The sequence below is a fragment of the Lepidochelys kempii genome, chromosome 4 (assembly GCF_965140285.1).
Source record: "Lepidochelys kempii isolate rLepKem1 chromosome 4, rLepKem1.hap1, whole genome shotgun sequence".
Classification (NCBI taxonomy): Eukaryota; Metazoa; Chordata; order Testudines; family Cheloniidae; genus Lepidochelys; species Lepidochelys kempii.
The window spans coordinates 89,880,850-89,906,368 of NC_136383.1; the positions used below are offsets into that span (position 1 = coordinate 89,880,850).

The following is a 25,519-nucleotide window of genomic DNA, read 5'->3' on the forward strand; positions in this document are numbered from 1 at the left end:
GTTGTCTGGATCCTGGTTTTAACAAAGTCTTTTTAATATTTTGTTTCAATGTTGTTAAACTATGGTTCCTCAAAGCACATGAATATTACTAACTCGCTTTCCTGAATACAGGTGCTAAGCACATTTCAAATAAATGCTTCAAAGTATATTGTGTGTTGTAACATATAACTGAGATCCACTGGATTCTCCCAGACACCATATAGTGTTTCTTGCCTCTTCCTTATTGATGGTAATTGATCTCCACAGGGAGTATGGGTTACCCAAAAGATTTTGTTGTATCCTTGCATGGCACTAAAATCTGATTCTTCTGTCCTTAGAATGAGTTAAAATGGCCTGTTCAGGAGTCAGAAACTCACTAGTATGGGGCGAGCTGGGAGCTTACTAATGATTGCCAAGCAGAAGTAAATATTTAGGCAATGTTACACTATAGTTTATGTCGGCATAATTTATGTCATTCAGGGGTGTGAATAAATCACCCCCCTTACATAAGTTACACCAACATAAGTGTTAGGATATAGATATTGAGGTCTGTCTGTAAAGGCCTATACTTTAAGAATGTAGGTATATGTTTATTGTTTAGCTAGTTATAAAGGTATAAAAGAGAGAATCTGTGTAAAGGCTTTCTTTTACTGTGACAGTCTGCGGCCCTGTTCTTAAGCTAATGCCTTTGGCGAAGCCAAAGTCTAATCGCCTTTTATGATGAGATTACTGGTTCTGTGGATGAAGGGAAAGCAGTGGATGTATTGTTTCTTGACTTTAGCAAAGCTTTTGACACGGTCTCCCACAGTATTCTTGTCAGCAAGTTAAGGAAGTATGGGCTGGATGAATGCACTATAAGGTGGGTAGAAAGCTGGCTAGATTGTCGGGCTCAACGGGTAGTGATCAATGGCTCCATGTCTAGTTGGCAGCCGGTATCAAGTGGAGTACCCCAAGGGTCGGTCCTGGGGCCGGTTTTGTTCAATATCTTCATAAATGATCTGGAGGATGGTATGGATTGCACTCTCAGCAAATTTGCGGATGATACTAAACTGGGAGGAGTGGTAGATACGCTGGAGGGGAGGGATAGGATACAGAAGGACCTAGACAAATTGGAGGATTGGGCCAAAAGAAATCTGATGAGGTTCAATAAGGATAAGTGCAGGGTCCTGCTCTTAGGACGGAAGAACCCAATGCACAGCTACAGACTAGGGACTGAATGGCTAGGCAGCAGTTCTGCGGAAAAGGACCTAGGGGTGACAGTGGACGAGAAGCTGGATATGAGTCAGCAGTGTGCCCTTGTTGCCAAGAAGGCCAATGGCATTTTGGGATGTATAAGTAGGGGCATAGCGAGCAGATCGAGGGACGTGATCGTTCCCCTCTATTCGACATTGGTGAGGCCTCATCTGGAGTACTGTGTCCAGTTTTGGGCCCCACACTTCAAGAAGGATGTGGATAAATTGGAGGGAGTCCAGCGAAGGGCAACAAAAATGATTAGGGGACTGGAACACATGAGTTATGAGGAGAGGCTGAGGGAGCTGGGATTGTTTAGCCTGCAGAAGAGAAGAATGAGGGGGGATTTGATAGCTGCTTTCAACTACCTGAAAGGGTGTTCCAAAGAGGATGGCTCTAGACTGTTCTCAATGGTAGCAGATGACAGAACGAGGAGTAATGGTCTCAAGTTGCAGTGGGGGAAGTTTAGATTGGATATTAGGAAAAACTTTTTCACTAAGAGGGTGGTGAAACACTGGAATGCGTTACCTAGGGAGGTGGTAGAATCTCCTTCCTTAGAGGTTTTTAAGGTCAGGCTTCACAAAGCCCTGGCTGGGATGATTTAACTGGGAATTGGTCCTGCTTCGAGCAGGGGGTTGGACTAGATGACCTTCTGGGGTCCCTTCCAACCCTGATATTCTATGATTCTATGAAGCAGTAGGGGCAGCCATAAGCTGGGAGGCGTACGGTCACATCCTCACATTTCAAACTAGTTATATTGAAATAAGGCAATTCGGGGCTGTTAGGAAGGTGATCTGATCTACCACCTCCAGAGAAAGGGAAGAGCCTAGAAAGGAAATTTAGTTCGATAGTTTTCTATTTGGTAAGAACTCACTTATCAATAGACACAGCTGGGGAAACCCTTATGTCTTCATAGGTATAGTTGTAAAATCCTCACTTCTGTATTGTTTTGTCATTATAGTTCCCACTTTGCTATTGGTTTATTTGCATGGTCTCTGGTTCTGTGATTGTTTCTGTCTGCCGTATACTTAATTTTGCTGGGTGTAAACTAATTAAGATAGTGGGATATAATTGGTTAGCTAATCATGTTACAGTTGGGATTGGTTAGGTAAATTTCAGTAGAATGATTGGTTAAGGTATAGCTAAGAATATTACTATATAAATTAGGGGCAAACAGGAAGTAAGTTGGGATTCAAAAATAAGGAAAAAGGAGCTTGGATTTAAGTTTGCTGGAAGTTCACCCCCAATAAACATCAAATTGTTTGCACCTTTGGACTTCAGGTATTGTTGCTGTCTGTTCATGCAAGAAGGACCAGGGAAATGGGAGAGTAAAGAAATAAGCTCTCTAACAATAAGTTATGGTGTAGACAGTGCTATATCAGTGGGAGAGCTTCTTCCGCCAGCGTAGCTATGGCCACTTGCAGGGGCTGGAGTAGTTAAGCCAATGGGAGAGCTCTCTCCCATCGGCTTAGAGCAGCTATCTAAGGCCTGGTCTACACTCGGGGGGGTTCGAGCTAAGATACACAACTTCAGCTACGAGAATAGCGTAGCTGAAGTCGACGTATCTTAGATAGACTTAGAATCACTTACTTCACGTCCTCGTGGCTCGGGATTGACAGCGGCCGCTCCCCTTTTGCCCCCCCCCCCTTCCGCCTCTCACCATGGTGGAGTTCCAGAGTCGACGGCAGAGCAATCAGGGATCAATTTATCGCATCTACACTAGACACGATAAATCGATCCCCGATAGATCGATCACTACCCCTGATCTGACGGGTAGTGTAGACATGGCCTTAGAGAGTTTACTGCGGTGCAGCTCCACCATTGTAAACTCTCTAGTGTAGCTGTGCACTTATGTACATTTACCATTCTATGGTGTCTGAGGTAGAAATTACTGCACTAGCTACAGGTCATATTCATCTGGCCCTCATTGCCATAGTATCTGGGTGCCTCACAATCCTTAGTGCATTTGTCCTCACATCACTCCTACGAGCTGAGAAAGTAGTAATGTTCCTCTTTCACAGATGGGGAAATGAGGCACAGAGAGTTTAAGTGAGTTGCCCATGGTCAATAAGTTTGCAGCACAGCAGGGAATCACACCTAGGTCTCCTGTTTCCCAGGCAAGCACCCTAAACCACTGCACCGTCCTTCCGCACTTTCCCACCAAAAATATGGAAGAAATACTCTGGCATCTCAGAGTCCAGCATGTGGAAACGAAGGGTAAAAGTTGACTTTTTTTATGGAGCACACTGTACATGTGTGTTCATAAATGTTTGGTTATTCTTAAAAGTCTGAATACATAAATATTGTAATTCAGAACCATGTGGCTTAGGGACAGTTTTCACAAATCTGACACCATAAAGGACCATAATGCTGGCTTAAGTAGTCAGCTGAGTGTGAGGAAATTCCTAGGAGGCATAGAACCAGCATAATTGTATCTGTGTCATAGAATCATAGAAGATTAGGGTTGGAAGGGACCTCAGGAGGTCATCTAGTCCAACCCCCTGCTCAAAGCAGGACCAATCCCCAACTAAATCATCCCAGCCAGGGCTTAGTCAAGCCAGGCCTTAAAAACCTCTAAGGATGGAAATTCCACCACCTCCCTAGGTAACCCATTCCAGTGCTTCACCACCCTCCAAGTGAAATAGTGTTTCCTAATATCCAACCTAGACCTCCCCCACTGCAATTTGAGACCATCGCTCCTTGTTCTGTCATCTGCCACCACTGAGAACAGCCGAGCTCCATCCTCTTTGGAACCCCCCTTCAGATAGTTGAAGGCTGCTATCAAATCCCTCCTCACTCTTCTCTTCTGCAGACTAAATAAGCCCAGTTCCCTCAGCCTCTCCTCATAAGTCATGTGCCCCAGCCCCCTAATCATTTTTGTTGCCCTCCGCTGGACTCTCTCCAATTTGTCCACATCCCTTCTGTAGTGGGGTCCCAAAACTGAACGCAATACTCCAGATGTGACCTCACCAATGCTGAATAGAGGGGAACAATTGCTTCCCTCAATCTGCTGGCAATACTCCTGCTAACGCAGCCCAATATGCTGTTAGCCTTCTTGGCAACAAGGGCACACTGGTGACTCAGATTCAGCTTCTCATCCACTGTAATACCCGGGTCCTTTTCTGCAGAACTGCTGCTTAGCCAGTCAGTCCCCAGCCTGTAGCGGTACATGGGATTCTTCCATCCTAAGTGCAGAACTCTGCACTTGGCCTTGTTGAACCTCATCAGATTTCTTTTGGCCCAATCCTCCAATTTGCCTAGGTCACTTTGGACCCCATCCCTACCTTCCAGCACATCTACCTCTCCACCCCATCTTAGTGTCATTGGCGAACTTGCTGAGGGTGCAGTCAATCCCATCATCCAGATCATTAATAAAGATGTTGAAGAAAACCGGCCCCAGGACTGACCTTTGGGGCACTCCGCTTGATACCGGCTGTCAACTAGACATCGAGCCATTGATCACAACCCGCTGAGCCCGACAATCTAGCTAGTTTTCTATCCACCTTATAGTTCATTCATCCAATCCATACGTTTTTAACTTGCTGGCAAGTTACTGATAGAGCCATATCAAAAGCTTTGCTAAAGTCAAGATATATCATGTCCACTGCTTTCCTCATATCCACAGAGCCAGTTATCTCATTATAGAAAGTATCCCTTTTGCTGCTTATTGGAGACACGAACAGGGAAGGAGTGTGGCTGGAGAACAATGGCCTTCATTTACTTGCTGATTAAATAAGAAATTATTTTCTTAACCAAACGTAGGCTAACTTTAATTTTTATTGTCATTCTTGTCCTGTAGCCACATATAAAATATATGGAGGTGAGGATTTCTACTTTGTTAAACAATTAAACAAAATGTGTATTTGAACAAATTAATCTGTGCTAAGGAAAAGAGAGAATAATTAGCTCTCCTTGTCTAGAGAGAGTGTCACCATAATGGGGTGAGAAGTGAAAAAAATGGATGGTCTCAGGAGATTTAACCCCTGCCTCTAACATAAGTGCCACCTTGCAAAACGATAATTATTCTTTAAATACCTACATTTGTTTATATTCATAACTCAGTATCCTATTGTTCTTGTCATTTTCCTACTTTAATGTGAAAAAAGAATAATACTAGCACATTTGACATACCACTCTAGATTCCCTCACACTCCCAAAAAGATTACTAAACTGATCTTATTTTAGTGGTGGGGAATTTGGATCTTTAACTTAATACAAAGTACAGGATGAAATCTGATATGGACACATACTATAGGTGGTGTTATCTTTCCTAGCCTGGGGAAAGGGGAAGGAAAATATGCTCCCTGATGAAAATCATACTGGACTGGGCATCCACCAATAAAACATGTCCCACAGATGAAGGATCCTGTTGACAAAATATGAACTAGGTGCTCTTAAATTACTGACTACTGATACATACATAATCACACTGAAAGCCAAAGTCCTGTTTAAAGCATGGTGGATCTTATACAGAGGCTATGGATGTCAATATTTCTCTGTGATAACATTTACTTTGTTAATTAACTGGCTTGGCACTACACTGCAGATTGGTAATTTTAGATACAATTAAACACCCATGCTGCAAACACACTGCAATTAAACACCCATGGCTGGCCCATGTCAGTTGACTCAGGCTCATGAGGCTTGGGCTACACGGCTGTTTAATTGCGGAATAGACATTTGGGTGGGAGCCCGGGCCCTGGGACCCCTCCCCCTCTTGCAAGGGGAGGCTTCAACATGCCTTTGTATTGCCATTCTTTTTCCTTTCAGTGGTTTGAGCAGGGACTGTGGGAGAACTAGAATACTTTCCTGCACGCACAAATACAGTGTAGACTTTCTTTGTATTTTAGAAGATACACTGTGTAGACATGTAACAGTTTCTGCAAGTATTTAAAATATTTCAAAGTTGGTTAATATTAGTCAATACTTGTAAAATGTGGACACATCTATCCCACTGCATAGTGTTCTGTGATCATCTAATGAAAGCCCCTATCATAAAAATGCTTACTTTGAAAGATGCAGAGATTGGGTTGGTACAGGAAATAGATCCGTGAATTTCCTGAGTTCTGTGAATTTCAGTTCCCAAATGTAATGGTTCATTCTTACAGTTTCTGGTGGTGCATTTTTCTTGTTGGTTTTGTACTGAATTCATAGAATCATAGAATATCAGGGTTGGAAGGGACCTCAGGAGGTCATCTTGTCCAACCCCCTGCTCAAAGCAGGACCAGTCCCTGATTTTTGCCCCAGATCCCTAAATGGCCCCCTCAAGGATTGAACGCTCAACCCTGGGTTTAGCAGGGCAGTGCTCAAACCACTGAGCTATCCCTCCCCCCGAATTCCTTGGGGTATTGGTAAGGGGAATGGTAAGAATGATAAGACAAACCTTTCTACATATTCCTCAGGATATCTGTGTGCCATTTACAAAATTTACAGCTTGAAGTTGCAATGAGTATTAGTGCTAATACTATTGTCTATAGACAGCAACCTACTTGAAGGGCCAAATTCTGCTGTCAGATCCTGCACAGTTGTATCTTTGAGGAGTAATTTAAGGGAGGACTGTTTTGGGTTGTACCCTAACTGGTATAATTTGAGATTCCTCCATATTTCCCAAATCTGTTCTGATCCTGATCTGCCTGTATGCCTGCCAAGTTTCAGGTGGTAGAACTGGAGAGGGGTGTGAGTGAGTCAAAAATGGGCATTTATGGTATAATGCGCAACGTGTTCCGTCATGTCTGGGAAACTGCTGATGTTTATTTTGAAGTGTGTATTAGGCCCTGCCTTAGATAAAATGATCCTTTACACATTTCTCTGATGGGAATTGGCTAGTCACTGGTGTTTGTGGAAATATATAATATCTAGCAACATTAAACGTTCAGTGGTTGAAATATTAGTCTTGGGTATATTTGTTAAAAAGTTTGATAAGCAAAACATAGGTGAGTAAAACACAGCAGGCAAGCAAAACACAGCAGTTGAGTATTGCAAAGGAAAAGGAAGAATAATGCTTTTTTTTTTTAGTTTGAGAAATTGGGACCAAAATAATAACAGCAAATTAACCAAGACACCCTGTTGTTTTGGTATGATTGTGATCAAAACAGCATCCTGAGCTTCATTATGGTCCAAGCATACTTTCCTGTACAGGACAATTAGCTATTAAACAGCAGCTTATCTTCTGACAGCCCAAAAAAATGATCCTTCACTAACAAACTCCCCTTCTCTCCCCAGATCTAACCCCCACCAAACCCTTCTCCTCTCAGCAGCATGCACAAATAGGTAACCTGCTTTAATAAACCCAAAGAACCAAGTTTCAGAGTAGCAGCCGCGTTAGTCTGTATCCGCAAAAAGAAAAAGAGTACTTGTGGCACCTTAGAGACTAACCAATTTGTTAGTCTCTAAGGTGCCACAAGTACTCCTTTTCTTTTTCCAAAGAACCAAGGGACTCAAGACCTATTTTGTCTGCAGCCTGCCTGGAGAAGATACATCTTTCCATTCCTCTCTATTCTAATCAGCATCATTTTCCTATTTGTGGTGCCTGTGGCTCGGACAGTAATGACTGCCAAAAGTCTGGAGGTATTCCTGAGAGTTTGAGAAATCCCTCAAAAGCTAGAGGTTGGACAGGTGCAGAGGAGAGAGATTGTAGATAGGGAGTATTGGTGAGAGACAATGCAGTGGAGATGGCTGAGAAAGGAAGGACGGGGGGAGACAACACAGGGTGGCAGGAGGAAGAAATACAATGTAGGGCCAAAAGGTGGGGCCATTTGTATTTATGAATAGTCTCCCTTATAATTTATTAATGCATGACAACCCTAAGAGTCATTTCCAATATTTCAAAAGTGGCCTCCCTGGTCCTTTGTGCAGTTCCTAAGTGATTTCCCTTATGCAGTCCACAATTTTTGTTTTGTTCTCCCCCTCCCGCCCCCGCTATTAAGCACTGTAAAGGGTTTACAGTTTTATTCACCAGGTGCTTCTCCTGCTTAGTGTTGTATTGCATGTATTAGTGAGGTTATGCTCTCTTTTCTTGTTTCTGTCCTTAACCAACGGTAACCTGACAGTGCTGAATGCTGAATTGTATAAGCCTCTTAAAGTATCTTCCCATATGATAGAAATGGGAAAACATATGCTGAGTTCACAAGAGAGAAGCCTACATCACTACATGAGTTTGCTTGGGGAAGATTTCTTCAACTAACTCCAAATGGCAAGTTGCCCAAAACATAGTCCCATCTATATATTAAGGGAAAATTAAAAACAAAAACAAAAAACACAATCCACCTTAATAAACTGGGGAAGCAGTAGTGGATTCAAGATCTACCCTAAATTAAAATACATGTATGCAAAAATTCAGGGTCAGTGATGCAAACTCACAAAAGTTTTCTTAAAATTCTGCTTGTGAACTTGCAGGGCTATATTTTTTTCTTGTTTATATATTTAACAAATATTTCTAAGGTCTTTACTATTGTAGTTTCATAGATTTGTAGAGTTTAAGGCCAGTCAGGATCATAAGATCATCTAGTCTGATCTGTATATCATAGAATCATCATAGAATCATAGGACTGGAAGAGACCTTGAGGGGTCATCTAGTCCAGTCCCCTACACTCAAGTAAGGACTAAGTATTATCTAGACCATTCCTGATCTTCCTTAACTACCCTGACAGTTAGGAAGTTTTTCTGTTGTCCAACCTAAACCTCACTCACTCAATTTAAGCCCATTACTTCTAAATCATTGATGAAGATATTGAACAGAACTGGACCCAAAACTGATCGCTGCGGGACACCACTTGATATGCCCTTCCAGCTTGACTGTGAACTACTGATAACTACTCTCTGGGAATGGGTTTCTAACCAATTACACAACCACTGTATAGTAGCTCCATCTAGGTTATATTTCCCTAGTTTGTTTATGAAAAGGTCATACAAGACAGTATCAAAAGCCTTACTAAAATCAAGATATACCACATCTTTTGCTTCCCGCCATCCGCAAGGCTTGTTACCTTGTCAAGAAAGGTATTAGGTTGGTTTGACATGATTTGTTCTTGACAAATGCATGCTGACTGTTACTTATCTTCTTATCTTCTAGGTGTTCACAAATTGATTGCTTAATTATTTGCTTCATTACCTTTCCGAGTACTGAAGCTAAGCTGACTGGTCTGTAATTCCCTGGGTCATCCTTATTTCCCTTTTTATAGATTGGCACTATATTTGCCCTTTTCCGGTCCTCTGGATCTCTCCCGTCTTCCATGACTTTTTGAGGATAATCACTAATGACGCAGATATCTGCTCAGTCAGCTCCTTGAGTATTCTAGGATGTATTTCATCAGGCCCTGGTGACTTGAAGACATCTCACTTGTCTAAGTAATTTTTAATTTATTTCCCTAATTGAGCCTCTGATCCTACCTTCACTGACCGTCACTATGTTAGATGTCCAATCACTACTAACGTTTTTGGTGAAAACTGAAACAAAAAAAGTCATTTAGCATTTCTTCCATTTCTACATTTTCTGTTATTGCTTTTCCCCCTCATTGAGTAACAGGCCTACCCTGTTCTTCATCTTTCTCTTGCTTCTAATGTATTTGTGGAATGTTTTCTTGTTATCCTTTATGTCTGTAATTAGTTTAATCTCATTTTGTGCCTTAGCCTTTCTAATTTTGTCCTACATACTTATCTTATTTGTTTATATTCATCCTTTGTAATTTCCACTTTTTGTAGGACTCTTTTTTGAGTTTCAAATCATTGAAGATCTCCTGGTTAAGCCGGAGTGGTCTCTTGCCATACTTCCTATTTTTCTTACTCAGTGGGATAGTTTGCTCTTGTGCCCTTAATAATGTCTCTCTGAAAAACTGCCAACTCACTTGAATTGTTTTTCCCCTTAGACTGGCTTCCCATGGGATCTTAGCTACCAACTCCCTGAGTTCACAAAAGTCTGCCTTCTTGAAATCCTTTGTATTTATTGTGCTGTTTTCCCCATTACCATTCCTTAGAACCATGAACTCTTTCCAAAATATAGTCCCTCATTCTTTAAACGCAGCCTGCATTCCTTGTTCCTTAATAGATAACTTTGCATTTGGCTGTATTAAAACACATTTTGTTTAAAATGGCTGTTTACCATGCAATCCTATCTTCATGATTATCATCTTCATGAAACTCTGCCAATCTTTTTGTCATCCACAAATTTTATCAGCAGTGATAATTGGTTGAATGTCAATTGGTTGAAACTGTAGTAAAGAACACAATTATCAGACACATAGATGAATACAGTTTGTTGAGGAAGAGACAACACGCTTTTGTAAAGGGAAATCATGCCTCAACAATGTATGAGAATTCTTTGAGGGCGTCAACAAGCATGGACAAGGGGGGTCCAATGGATATATTGCACTTTGACTTTCAGAAAGCCTTTGACATGGTCTCTCACCAAAGGCTCTTAAGCAAACTAAGCAGTCATAGAGTAAGAGGGTAGGTCCTCTCATAGATCAGTTACTGATTAAAAGATAAGAAACAACGGATAGGAATAAATGGTAAGTTATCAGAATGGACAGAGGTAAATAGTGTTGCCCCAGGGATCTGTACTGGCACTTGTGTTGTTCAACGTAGTCATAAATAATCTTTAAAAAAGGGTAAACAGTGAGCTGGCAAAGTTTGCAGATGATACAAAATTACTCAAGATAGTTAAGCCTAAAGCTGACTGCAATGAGTTACTACAGGATCTCTCAGTAAACCTAGTGGCTGGACAACAAAATGGCAAATGACATTCAGTGTTGATAAGTGCAAAGTAATGCACATTGGAAAACATAATGCCAATGATACATACCAAACGATGGGGTCTAAATTTTCTTTTACCACTGAAGAAAGAGATCTTGGAGTCATTGTGGATAGTTTTCTGAAACCATCTGCTCACTGTGCAGTGGCAGTCTAAATGTTAGGAACTATTAGGAAAGGGATAGATAATAAGACAGAAAATATGATAATGCCACTATCTAAATCCGTGGTACACCCACACCTTGAATAACTGCATGCAGTTCTGGTCTCCCCATCTTAGAAAATATATATTAAAATTGGAAAAGGTATAGAGAAGGGCAACAAAAATGATAGAGGGGCATGGAACAACTTCCATATGAGAAGAGATTAAAAAGACTGGGACTGTTCATTTTACAAAAGAAACAACCAAGGGGGGATGTGATAGAGGTCAAAAAAATCATGAATGGTGTGGAGAAAGTATATATGAAAGTGTTATTTACCTATTTACCCCTTCACATAATGCAAGAACCCCTCCCCCCCACCCCCAGGTCACCTGATTAAATTGATAGGCAGCAGGTTTAAAGCAAACAAAAGGAAGTACTTCTTGACACAATGCAGTCAATCTGTGGAACTTGTTGCCAGAGGATGTTGTGAAGGACAAAACTATAACTGGATTCAAGATAGAATTAGATAAGTTCATGGCGGATAGGACCATCAGTGGCTATTAGCCAGTATGGTTAAGGACACAATCCCATGTGCTGGGTTTCCCTAAGCCTCTGACTGCTAGATGCTGGGGCTGGACAACAGAGAATGGAACACCTGATGATTGCCCTGTTCTGTTCATTCCCTTTGAAGCATCTGGCATTGGCTACTCTAGGAAGACAGAATACTGGGCTAGATGGACCATTGTTCTGACCCAGTATGGCCATTCTTATGTTTTATATTTAATTCAGGATCATCTGTGAAAATGTTGAATAGCATTGGGCCTAGTGTTGGACTGATCTCTGTAGAACCCGACTAGAAACACTCCCATTCAATTATAATTCCCCGTTGACACCTACTTTTTACAATTGGTCAGTTAGCCAGTTCTTAATGCATTTAATATGTGCTCTACTGATATTGTATAGTGCTAAATTTTTAATCAGAATGTCGTGAAGTACTAAGTCAAACACCTTATGCACCTTATACGCCCTAAGAATGTTTCATCTACGTAATTACTTTTTATCAACTGAAAGTGTAATCTCATCAAAGAATGAAATCAGGTTTGTTGAACAAGACCTATTTCCATAAAACCATGCTGACTGCCATTAACTATACTCCTATCCTTAAATTCTTTATCAGTTGAATACTGTATCAGCTTTTTCCATTATTTTGCCCGGGACTGATGTCAGACTTACTGGTCTATAGTGATCCAGGTCACCCCGCTTTACCTTTTTGATAATGGCACAACATTAGCATTCTTCAGTCATCTGGAGTTTCCCCGGTATTCCAAGATATATTAAAAATTAACTTTGTAGGCCAGAGATGCTCCTCAGTCAAATGTTTTAGGACTCTTGGGTACAAGTTACCTGGGGGTGATGATTTAAAAAATGATTATCCCTAATAGATGTTGTCTACCCTCCTCCTCAGTTACTAATGTACTGGAAAGTAATTAATTGTCCTCATGTGGTACAAGTACATCATCCTGTTTTTTTCCAAATACAAAACAGAAATATTTATGTAACTCTTCTTTCTCTTTTACCAGCTCTGTCTAATAATGAGCCTGTACTGTAGTATCTAAGCACCCATTACTCTTAGCCTAATGTTCCTTGGCTGCAGTTCACTGTTGGTCTCATATTCTCATCACGTAAATCTGTAGCCCCCTTGCAGCTGGTAGTTCACACGTTGCTTCCTCCAATATTTCTGACAGATTTGCTCACTTTGCTGATTCATGTTTATTCTAAGCATGCCCTATGGAGAGCCATCATGGCTAAAGGCTTTTGACCTAGCAGGGTTGGACTGAAGCCCACATTAACTGTTTCTTGGTCGGTGATTCTCTTCTGTTGGACATTCAGGGTATGTCTATGCTTCAATAAAACATCCATGGCTGGCCTCTGTCAGCTGACTTGGGCTTGTGGGGCTATAGTGTTGCAATGTAGACATCCAAGTTCGGGCTGGAGCCTGGGCTCTGGGACCCTCTCCCCTCATGGGATCCCAGAGCCCAGGCCCCAGCCTGCTCTGAGATGTCTCCACTGGAATTTTATAGCTTCACAGCCCGATCCCCACGAGCCCAAGTCAGCTGACACGGGCCAGCCATGCGTGTTTTATTGCAGTGTAGGCATACCCTCAGGGTTTTATGTAAAATTGTTCTTATGCTAGCAGAGATTTGCCTAATAAAATCCAGACTTATTTTATATCTCCTTTTTTTTAGCATCCTGTTGCTATTGGGCCCCCATGAACTCATTAAAATATCTTAACACAGCTGTAAACTTATATTGTTTTCCAAAGAGAGACCAAGAGAAACTGGACATTGTGATACAATGATACATTGCCAGACAGCATAACTCCCTGACGTGGATTGATTTTTGTACTGCGTCCACTAGCAGATTAGTTATTTGTAAGTTTATTATGAGCCTTTGTGTTGGACAACTAAGGGTATTTAATTTTTTATTAGAACACATGTTTAAGCCTTGCAGGTATGGTATAACAATTAACAACTGAATCTGACAGGCATATAACTAAAGAGAAACAAGAAATGATTGAAGATGATGTCAGTTTAATGAAAGCAGGAAATTGCCACTTAAACAATTGGGGAGTTCAGGAGAGTCAGGGAGAGCAAGGTGGGAGAGAAAGGAAGTAAAGGGCAGTATTAATTATACTGTTCAAAAAGGGTTTGGTATGGCCTCTGGAAATTAGGTAAATTGGTGTAGCTCCATAGAAGTCAATAGAAGTCAATAGAATTCCACTCATTTATCACCAGTTATGTCAGGTGGCAAACTCAGACGTGGCAGGGCAGGTTAAGAACAGAGTTTATTAGTAAAGCTGAATTTTTAAAAACTCTTTTGTTGCTTATATTAGACTCTGAGTGTTGTGCCTAGTAGGGCTGGCTGAAAATTTCCCACCAAAACAGTTTTTTGGCAGAAAATTGGGTCTTTGACCAAATACTTTTTTTTGCTAAAAGTTTTTGCTTTCCACATTATTTTTTAAAGAGAAACAAAACACTTGAAAACTGAAATATTTCAGCCAGAAACAAACTATTTGGATTTGACTATGCTGCTGCAGTGCCTCATGGGAGCTGTAATTCAGTTGCTTCATCTCCCCTTTCTTCTCTGTGGGCTGGGGCTCCCCAGCCAAGCTGCATGTTGCAAGAGTAACAAGAAGGGTTTCTTCAGGTATGTTGGCAACAAGAAGAAAGTTCTTCTTCCTTCTTCCCAAGGAAAGTGTGGGCCCCTTAATGAATGAGGGAGGCAACCTAGTGACGGAGGATGTGGAAAAAGCTAATGTACTCAATGCTTTTTTTGCCTCTGTCTTCATGAACAAGGTCAGATCCCAGACTGCTGTGCTGGGCATCACAACATGGGGAATAGATGGCCAGCCCTCTGTGGAGAAAGAGGTGGTTAGGGACTGTTTAGAAAAACTGGACGTGCACAAGTCCATGGGGCCGGATGAGTTGCATCCGAGAGTGCTAAAGGAACTGGCGGCTGTGATTGCAGAGCCATTGGCCATTATCTTTGAAAACTCGTGGCGAACGGGGGAAGTCCCGGATGACTGGAAAAAGGCTAATGTAGTGCCAATCTTTAAAAAAGGGAAGAAGGAGGATCCTGGGAACTACAGGCCAGTAAGCCTCACTTCAGTCCCCGGAAAAATCATGGAGCAGGTCCTCAAAGAATCAATCCTGAAGCACTTACATGAGAGGAAAGTGATCAGGAACAGTCAGCATGGATTCACCAAGGGAAGGTCATGCCTCACTAATCTAATCACCTTCTATGATGAGATTACTGGTTCTGTGGATGAAGGGAAAGCAGTGGATGTGTTGTTTCTTGACTTTAGCAAAGCTTTTGACACGGTCTCCCACAGTATTCTTGTCAGCAAGTTAAGGAAGTATGGGCTGGATGAATGCACTATAAAGTGGGTAGAAAATTGGCTAAATTGTCGGGCTCAACGGGTAGTGATCAATGGCTCCATGTCTAGTTGGCAGCCGGTGTCAAGTGGAGTGCCCCAGGGGTCGGTCCTGGGGCCGGTTTTGTTCAATATCTTCATAAATGATCTGGAGGATGGTGTGGATTGCACTCTCAGCAAATTTGCAGATGATACTAAACTGGGAGGAGTGGTAGATACGCTGGAGGGGAGGGATAGGATACAGAGAGACCTAGACAAATTGGAGGATTGGGCCAAAAGAAATCTGATGAGGTTCAATAAGGATAAGTGCAGGGTCCTGCACTTAGGATGGAAGAACCCAATGCACAGCTACAGACTAGGGACTGAATGGCTAGACAGCAGTTCTGCGGAAAAGGACCTAGGGGTGACAGTGGACGAGAAGCTGGATATGAGTCAGCAGTGTGCCCTTGTAGCCAAGAAGGCCAATAGGGGCATAGCGAGCAGATCGAGGGACGTGATTGTCCCCCTCTATTCGACATTGGTGAGGCCTCATCTAGAGTACTGTGTCCAGTTTTGGGCCCCACACTACAAGAAGGATGTGGATAAATTGGAGAGAGTCCAGCGAAGGGCAACAAAAATGATTAGGGGTCTGGAACACATGACTTATGAGGAGAGGCTGAGGGAATTGGGATTGTTTAGTCTGCAGAAGAGAAGAATGAGGGGGGATTTGATAGCTGCTTTCAACTACCTGAGAGGTAGTTCCAGAGAGGATGGTTCTAGACTATTCTCAGTGGTGGAAGAGGACAGGACAAGGAGTAATAGTCTCAAGTTGCAGTGGGGGAGGTTCAGGTTGGATATTAGGAAAAACTTTTTCACTAAGAGGGTGATGAAACACTGGAATGCGTTACCTAGGGAGGTGGTGGAATCTCCTTCCTTAGAAGTTTTTAAGGTCAGGCTTGACAAAGCCCTGGCTGGGATGATTTAATTGGGTATGGGTCCTGCTTTTGAGCAGGGGGTTGGACTAGATGACCTCCTGAGGTCCCTTCCAACCCTGATATTCTATGATTCTATGTGGAATCTGAAGCATATGGGACCAGATTTTCAAATCTTCTCAGCTCATATTTAGGTAATTAAAGAAGTGGCTGGATTTTCAGAAGTGCTCGTTGGGAGCTGCTGGCCCCTTCTGAAAATTCTGCCCAAATTAGTTTATTGACGTGCTCAATTTCGTATAGTACTGTGATTTAGTGGCAGAGCTGGGAATAGATCTCAGGAGTTATTGGCTTAGTACTAAAACCTCATTTTTACAGTGTGTCAACATTTTCTTTGTGCTCCAATCAACATTTCCCCTTCTTTAGTTAAACCTCCAATCGATGTGATTGTTTGCATTTTAAATGCCAGGTGCCAGTTTAATTTGAGATTGTGTGTAGGATTATCAGGGGTTGGGGTGACGTTGGGAAGAGATAACAGGAGAGAGACAGGGACCAGCATCTTTTGACAGGCAAGGCCCTAAACTATGCTGGAATGGGCAGCCCCCAGCAAAGTTTCACCATAGAGGAAATGATGAGAATGGGGAAACCAGAATCTCAGAAGTTTTGAGGATATGGCTACCGAATGCTAGCATTTAAAGGGATGAAATGGCCAGTAAGCAGCCAGCTTTAGGAGGGAAAGCAAGGCTGACAACTTAAGGAGCAGCCTCCAGGGGGAGAAGACAATAAGAGTAAAGACAGAGGAGTCAGGCTAAGCCTGAGGATCGTGCTAGAACCTTTGCCCTTCACCAGGAGCATTCTCTCTTTACTGGCTCCAAGAGCAGCAAGCCAATCAGTCACAACCCCAATCCTCTCCATAGCAGAATACAGTGCCATCTCTGCCTTCGCTCTTAGTTATTCCTGTCTTTCTATCTGGAAGTGGCCTTTTTCAGCAGCACCTACCACCCCGGTGTCCTCAAGCCACTGCAAGCTTGCTGGATGCCACACTAAAAGAATAAAATATTCTTTATATCTTAAATCAAAAATCACTTGCATAATAAAGCAGTTTATCTAAATAATATGCATCTATTTTTTACAGAAAATAGATGAAACTCTCGTCTCTGTGTTCACCCCTCCCAAATAATTTTAATGCTGTAGTGTGGTCTGTTGGTGAGCCCATGGACTTGGAATTCAGGCTCCTGAGTTCTCTTCTTAATTCTGTGACCTTGAGTAAGTCACTGAATCCCTCTGAACTTCAGCTTCCCAAACTATAAAAAGTGTGTAATGATACCTACTGAACAAGATTTACATAGGCTTAATTAATATTTACAATAATTGTCCTTGGTTGAAAGGTTCTACAGAAGGGCAAAATATTATTATTTTTATTATTTCTTATACTCCCTCTTCAATACTATAGATTCTTGAAGTCAGTTTTAAATGTAATTTTTGAAGCACAATATCGTGTTCACTCTTTACAAACTGAAAATTATATTTTTACTTTCTTCTGTATTCTCCAATCTTCCAAAAACAGACCCTTAGCAGAAGTGAGCAAACTGACATCAGTTCATTTGCCTTTAGGGACAGTATATTGTTGCTCAGCTCAAGTTTAAAAAAAGAAAGAAAGAGAAAGGAAGGGGTGACGGGAAAGGGAAAAAAAATCTATCACTAACTCACTCTCTCTGGAGTCTGAAGAATGTTCAATCATAGGCTTAAAATGTCCAAACAGTGCAATTGAGGAGGGGGTGGTAGAGTCTGATTCTACGTTGGTGCCGACTTGAACATTGTGAATGTTCTTTATGGAGGCTTTGGAAAGCTTAGGATTGACCTGTTTTTATTGGCTCCCTTGATGATAGACAAACAGGGCTAACCTGAGGCCAACATTGCCAGCAGGAAATCTGGGTCATGGGCAGTTGCATTTTTAAAACTTGTGTTTTAGGAGCTGTTCAATCAGCGTAATTGATTGATTGTAATGAGGCACAGAGAGCTCCTTAATCATTAGAGGTGGTTAGATAATGACAAACTGCTAAGGGTTTTGTTTGAGACAAATTTCCCATCTCCCTGTGGTATTCTGCTTGGAAAAGAGGTGGCTTGGCCCTTATTTCATGGAGGTAACAGTCCAACTGGCCTGTTTTCACAAAATAGCCGCTTAAGTTTGGCATTTAAATTTGAAATCCACTGTAACACTATTTCCCAAGAGATGAGAAAAACATTTCAAAATAGACCATAACCCAAAAATCCAAATGCATGTTTTTAACTTAACAGTTGATTGTAGCTGCTTAAGTTATTATTTTCTTTCCTTTTTCTTTGAAGACGTGTTGTTGTTTTAAATTTAATTTATACCCTTTCTTTAGTAAATGTTATGTAAATATAGGTGGAAAGGCTCAGGTTTTTAAACGCATTTAGTCATTGACAGTCAATGGGATTTAGGCCTCTCGGGACCTAAATCACATTTGAACATGAGACATAGGCTCCTAAATTAGTTAGCTGTTGCAATGCTGAGCACCGCAATGCCTAAATACCTTTAAAAGTCTGAGCCAAAATTTCAGTCAAGTTTATGTGCAACATTGCACACAAACTTATTTTCGGTTCCTCTGTGTGCTCTCAACTAGGAGGTGAGCATGCTCTATTTTGTATGTTCCCAAGCAACACATCCGTTTTAGAGGACATGTACACTTAAACAGGGTGTATGCAAAAAAGAACATATCCTGTTTGAGAATTTGTTCCTGATTTTTTTTATCGGTGTTTATGGGACCAATAAAAATTTGTTGTTGTTCACTGCAGATGGCTTCCTCCGTGCAGCTCTTTACAACTGTTTTTCTTCAGTTGTGTTGTCTTCAGTTTTAGGATCAATAGTGATCTGAAATAATAACAACAGTGTATACATCCATGTGAAATAATGTGTGTCACCAAAAACATACTGCTTTCTAAAACCACAGTGAATTATACAAAATTAAAGCTAAGCTGCTAATTAAAAAACACCATGGGCGAGATTCTTTCCAGGTACACTGCTGTGCCTGAACAGAGTCAGGCAGATCCAGCTTCACACATGTCCAAGTTATAAGTCTTTGAAAAATTGTAGTTTGCACACAGGTACTTCTTCAGTATTAGAAGCTGAAATCTCCAAAGAGTTTGTCCTTACTGAGCATGCCCCAACCTCTCCCGGTTCATAGTGCTGACCAGACAGCATATGAGTTATCCTCACAGGGCGACTGAACATGCTCCGGGGGACAGGGAGGAGGACTGTCATAACACTTACGCAACAGGAAGTCAGATTAAAGCAGCACAGGCAACTTCAATTCTGACATTTCCTAACTTTCGAGTACTTGACTTTGCAACCTTAATAAATGCTTCTTTAAGGTTTTGTGTGTGTATAATACATAGTAATTGTTTCTGAAAGAAACTCTCAATTGGAAAATATTCAGATAGGGTAACAGTGCGTAGACGGAAAAACTTCTAGGGCCCGAGTCCATCACCATTACTTATGCTGAGGAGTGTATTGCTCTGCAAGTACTCCCAAGAGCGTGCTAGGCTTCTCACAGTCCAGGTGAGAGGACACAATCCTTGCCACAAGGAGCTTACAAATTTGATGCAGTGAAGGGAATAACAGAAGGAGAGGGGCAACATTAATGAGATTATGCACTTGCTCCATAAAGGTTAGTCCATGGCATAATGGAGGAGACAGTGCTTGGATTTGTTTTAAATAAATTACTTGGTTTGTTTTTTGGTGGTAGTGTGGAAGAAGAGGTCTTCAGGAAGAATCTGAGAACAGATGGGCAGCCTTGCAGAAGAACTCAATAGAGCTGTTCCCACACATAGGTAGCAGTGTCTGTCTGATGGTGACAAAAATTACCTGTTTATATTAAACAAGATCTTCTCTTCTCTGTTTTCAGAATATTGGTGAGTCAGAAATACCCAGTGTTTTGAACCAGTTATTGCCTATGATCAAGTCTCATAATGAGAGGACAGCTAATGACTATACCTCTGAGGACTTCCTTGTCTTGCTGGTGTATATTTACTCTGTGGTTGGGGAAATCAAAGCTGGAAAAGAGCTGGATCAAGCTGAAGGAGAGGTGAAAAAGGCACTAGTCCGGACTTTTTGTGATGAACCAGAACTATCTTCCTTACTGCAAAAAATAACAGGTGAGTTTATATTTCAGTGCAATGAAAAAACAGTAGGTATGAAATTTGTACCTAAAAAAAGCATTGAAATAGCATGACTTGTCTGGGGTGGTTAGGGTTATGTGAGTAAGCATGAGGATTTCCTGTAGATTATTCCATCACTGATGTGCACAAAAGCCAAATGCTGACGGGTTATCCTGAATAGTGCCGAGTCTGGTGAAAGTTCTGTAATTTGTTCTTTTTGTTAAAGAGTAGTTAAGTTTGTATGTTTTCATAAAGTAATCCTTTCCCCAATTTTCTTACATTGATCAGTGTAAAGTTGACCTTGGAAAGTCAAAATTAATCGTGGAAACATGTTCAGCAAACCACAGGGTTGTGAATGCTAGAAACTGTCCAGTCTGTCATAAAAAAATAATTGTGTCTTAAACTAATATTGAATTTTTAACTGAAATAATAAGCATAGTGAGTCCTTTTTGGCCAACACTATAACTTATTAGTGCCTTCTGTAGAATAGCCAAGTAATAACTTGCAGTTGTCCTTGCCACATACTTAAAAATTGTTCAAAAAGATTGTAAACACTAGAACTGTAGCAGAAGAATAGTATTTCAGAATGGAAGGGGGGCTGTGTTGCCCATGTACCATGGGTTCATCTGCCTGTTTGCAGGTATAATTATTATTTGTACTGCATTAGTGCCTAGGAGCCTCAGTCATAGACCATTGTGCTAGGTGACACACAGAACAAAAAGCCAGTCCCTGCCCCAAAGTACTAACAGTCTAAGTTTCTGGCATAATTATACTACTATAGTTATACTAGTGTAGTTCTCCATGTTTAGCTTATGTTACTCTGGGAACAGTATAAATTAACCATAAAATGACACTCTTATTCTGGAATAAGCATGGCCACGCTGGGATTTATGTTGCTATAACTACAGCAGTATAATTATACCAATATAATTATGCCAGTACATTTCCACATGTATAGAAGCTTTTAAGATTATTTTTGTGAGTGCAGGAATGGGAGGTGCGTGTTCCACCTTAATGTACATCACAAGAATCACTTACTCACACACTGCTCCAAAGCCCAGTGAAGATGGTTAGAGCCTTTCCGTTGATTTCACTGGGACTTGGATTAGCGATGATATTGCTGTTAGTGGCGTACTGCTTGTAGTTTGTTCATTTTGCCCTTTAGTTTCTAAGTAGGTGTGTGTGTGTGACAGAGAGAGAATGTGTGTGTTCTATATTTCTTGCATTCCATTTCTATGACACTTTTTTCAGTGCATGCTGATTGTCTTGTGCTCATATAATGTTTCCAAATGACCTCAGTGGTATTCACTGTTGGATATTGTGCAGACCGAACCCTGCTGTGCAGAGCTCCATCTTCATGTTTAGATTTTTCTTCTGTTGATCAATGTTTCGAATCACTGTTTTATAATTTTCCTTAATTGTGACTAACAAAGAAAGAAAACGGGGAGGTGTTGAATTATTTAACATTTAATTTCATGAAGACTCAGCAGGGAAACTGCTTTCTGATTTTCACAGAAACTTTGTTCATTGCCCTCTACAGTCTCACAGTCCATCAAAGTTGCTAGTACAATTAGAGACTGGATTACATAGCTCACTGGACTGGAGTAAGGTCTTCACAGTATTCACCAAGTTAGGTTAAATTCTAACTTGTATGTATTTCCATATTTTATACATAGATTTCCTTACTTTTTTCCAGTGTTGTGTGTCTGTAGGTTTGCTAAGTAGAAGCAAATGTCAGGATCTTCAAGGAAACAAACAAATAAAAAATGGTAAATGAAAGTCTAAGTACAAATGAATTGTATTTTGAAAAAGCAATTTTTTGTTTTCACATTGCAGACGTAATCTTTGAACAGTGGAGTTTGAGATGTGCTCCTAATCATCTAAATATTTTTTTACTAGTATGGAGTTGGATCTCATAATTTAGGCACATTTGAAAACTGAGCTCTCTGTCTGCATAATATACCTTGACTAGTTTGGAGCGTTTTAACTGTTTACCAAAAGTTATGACAAGTTCATGCTGATGTATTATAAAGACTTTTGTTTTGGATAAAGGGTTTCATTCACAGTCAAGTTAATTGTGGATCGTGAAGGCCAGTTGCCCATGGAACTACTGATATGTAGGAAACATTACAAACACATCATTAGGAGACAAATTGTGAGTGTAAAAGTCTATTTTTAAAGAGGTGGCTGAACTGTTTCTTAGTAGACATATTAGTTATATTATGCTCCTGCAGTTTCTTAATTACCTGAAGAAATATGGATGAAATGCTGGTCAATCTGTGTGTATGTCTGTCTGTGACTTACTATATAATGTATTGTCTGCTTGCTGGCATGTTTTTTGACTTGGTGCAATTCTGTGGTTTGTATTTTATTTAAAAGTGTCAGTTCTGCTGCCCCAATCACAAAGAAAAACAAAACAACAAACTGTTGGTGACATTTTATTGGACTAACTAAAAAGAACAAAAATTGGCCTACAGACATAGAAGGATCTTGTGAAAGAGAATAGTGGGTCTAGATGCTTAGCTCTGTAAATTGGTATCTCTCCTTGAAGTCAGTGTAGCTGTGCTGGTTTACACCAACTGAGGATCTGGAATATTCCAATTATAATGTCTCATGATTTTCTTTTAAATTAAAAAGTATGTTTTGCTTTTGAGTGGCTGCAAAACTTAATTAAACTCCAACCAATAAATTGGTTTTCATTAGTAGAACAAAGGGAAAAACTCTTTTTATCTCTGATTTGAAAATTCCAGAAAAATAAATTGTTGGGAGAACATTAAAATTGCATAGTTAAATATTCAAGTCAGGAAAAGACAAAGTTAAGGTTGTTTGTACCTTACGCACACACACACATGGACCCAGCACATTGCGGTATTTATCCCCTTGGGAGTACCAGAAGGGGCTGGAATTCCTATGACTCCCAAGGTGGGGAGGTACAACCAGAACAGATTTCCCCCAACGGCCCCTTAAACCTGCCCCTCCCCCCCCCCAGTGCATCCACCTTCTGAGATAAGTCTTCTGCTGCTGCCAGCTACCAAAGTTAGTCCTGAAGCTCAAGTAGTAGCAGTGCTGAAGGTTCAGGATTCAGAGCCGGCTGATGATTCATGATCAGAGGCTTGTTACAATAACCCTAGGAAATTTCATACCGAACGGCTGTGTTAAAATAATGTTATTAAGTTTGCTAAGTGAAGCACTTGAAAGTTAGGGAATGCCAGTATTTAGGTTGCCTGTGCAAGCTTAATTCAGCTCCCTTGAGTATGAATTATGAGACAGTCTTTAATTACATGATCACATACTAGATTTTCCACAGGACACCGCCTCATTCAGTGCACAGGATGAATGCACAAAGGAGTTGGGAAGTGTAGAATTAATTATTTATATACAACATACTAACAATGAAGTATAACGTCATAAATAAATAGTGGTAATTAGGTGGTCTATATAGGCTGCCTAAGTTTGCAGCAAAGTTAGCTTTAAAGTTAAAGTAAGGCTATGTTTATGTCACGGAGGTCAGGGAATCCGTGACTTCCAGAGACCTCCATGACATTCTCTGCTTCAGCCCCACGGACTGCAGAACTCTGGAGCTGGCAGCCAGCCAGGCCCTGGCAGGGTTCCAGTGACTGGGGGCCCTCCTCAGGGTTCCAGCTACGGGCAACAGGTTTGTGCCACCACGGTGGCAGGGGAAACCATGGACCCGCAGCAGCAAAAGTCACAGCCAGGCCAAGGCTTCCATGAATTTTTGTTTGTTTATTTGTTTATAAATTATTTGTTTATATTCACCAGCGACCACACAACAGAACCACTAACCCAGGAACCTATCCTTGCAACAAAGCCCGTTGCCTACTGTGTTCACATATCTATTCAGGGGACACCATCATAGGGCCTAATCACATCAGCCACACTATCAGAGGCTCGTTCACCTACACATCTACCAATGTGATATATGCCGTCATGTGCCAGCAATGCCCCTCTGCCATGTACATTGGTCAAACTGGACAGTCTCTATGTAAAAGAATAAATGGACACAAATCAGATGTCAAGAATTATAACATTCAAAAACCAGTCAGAGAACACTTCAGTCTCTTTGGTCACTTGATTACAGACCTAAAAGTGGCAATTGTTCAACAAAAAAACTTCAAAAACAGACTCCAACGAGAGACTGCTGAATTGGAATTAATTTGCAAACTGGATACTATTAACTTAGGCTTGAATAGAGACTGGGAGTGGATGTGTCATTACACAAAGTAAAACTATTTCCCCGTGTTTATTCCCCCCGCCCCCGTTCCTCAGATGTTCTTGTCAACTGCTGGAAAAGTCCCACCTTGATTATCACTACAAAAGGTTCCCCTCCCTTCCCCCCACTCTCCTGCTGGTAATAGCTCACCTTACCTGATCACTCTTGTTACAATCTGTATGGTAACACCCATTGTTTCATGTTCTCTATGTATATAAATCTCCCCACTGTATTTTCCACTGAATGCATCCAATGAAGTGAGCTGTAGCTCACGAAAGCTTATGCTCAAATAAATTTGTTAGTCTCTAAGGTGCCACAAGTACTCCTTTTCTTTTTGCAAATACAGACTAACACGGCTGCTACTCTGAAACCTGTTTATTGTCTGTGACCTGGCTGTGACTTTTACTAAAAATAACCTTGACAAAATCTTAGTCTTACTTATAAGTAAAACAGGGCCAAAACTATGAACTAGAAGAGAAGCAGCATGTTCCAGTGAACAGAGCATGGCACTAGAGGTCAAGACTTATGTGTGCTCTTCCTGACTGCTACAGACTTACTGTGCGACCTTGTGTGAGTCACTTACTTTCTTTGTGTCTTAGCTTCCAGTGTGTAAAAGGAATTGATACCAATCTTTTGTGAATCACTTTGGGAGCTATAGATGAAAAACACTATATGAAGGCTAAGATTTGTTATATATTGCGTAAATCAGCATCTGTACCAGATTACTGGAGGACAGCTAACATAATGCCAATGTTTAAAAAAGGCTCCAGAGGTGATGCTGGCAATTACAGATCAGTTAGCCTGGCTTCAGTACCAAGAATTGTTTGAAACTAGTAAAGAACAGAATTATCAGACACATAAATGAGCATGGTATGCTGGGGAAGAGTCAACACAGCTTTTGTAAAGGGAAATAATCCCTCACCAATCTATTTGAATTCTTTGAGGCAGTCAGCAAGGGTGATTCAGTTGATATTGTGTACGTGGACTTTCATAAGGCTTTTGACAGGGTCCCACACCAAAGGCTCTTAAGCAAAGTGAGGAGTCATGAGATAAGATGGAAGGTCCTCTCAGGGGTCAGTAACTGGTTAAATGATCAGAAACAAGTGTTTGGACTAAAGGTAAAGATAAATAGTGGAGCCTCCAAGGATCTGTCCTGGCACCAGTGCTA

At 41.0% G+C, this 25,519-nt stretch overlaps 1 protein-coding gene across 4 annotated transcripts in view; it reads left to right on the forward strand.

The window, feature by feature from the left end:
- SCFD2 (sec1 family domain containing 2) overlaps positions 1 to 25,519 on the forward strand; it is a 312,565-nt gene that overhangs the window by 98,627 nt on the left and 188,419 nt on the right. For all 4 annotated transcript variants that reach the window (XM_073342057.2, XM_073342056.2, XM_073342055.2 and 1 more), the window contains exon 5: positions 19,868 to 20,117. In XM_073342057.2, the coding sequence (XP_073198158.1) occupies positions 19,868 to 20,117 (250 nt within the window). The remainder of the gene's footprint in view (positions 1 to 19,867; positions 20,118 to 25,519) is intronic.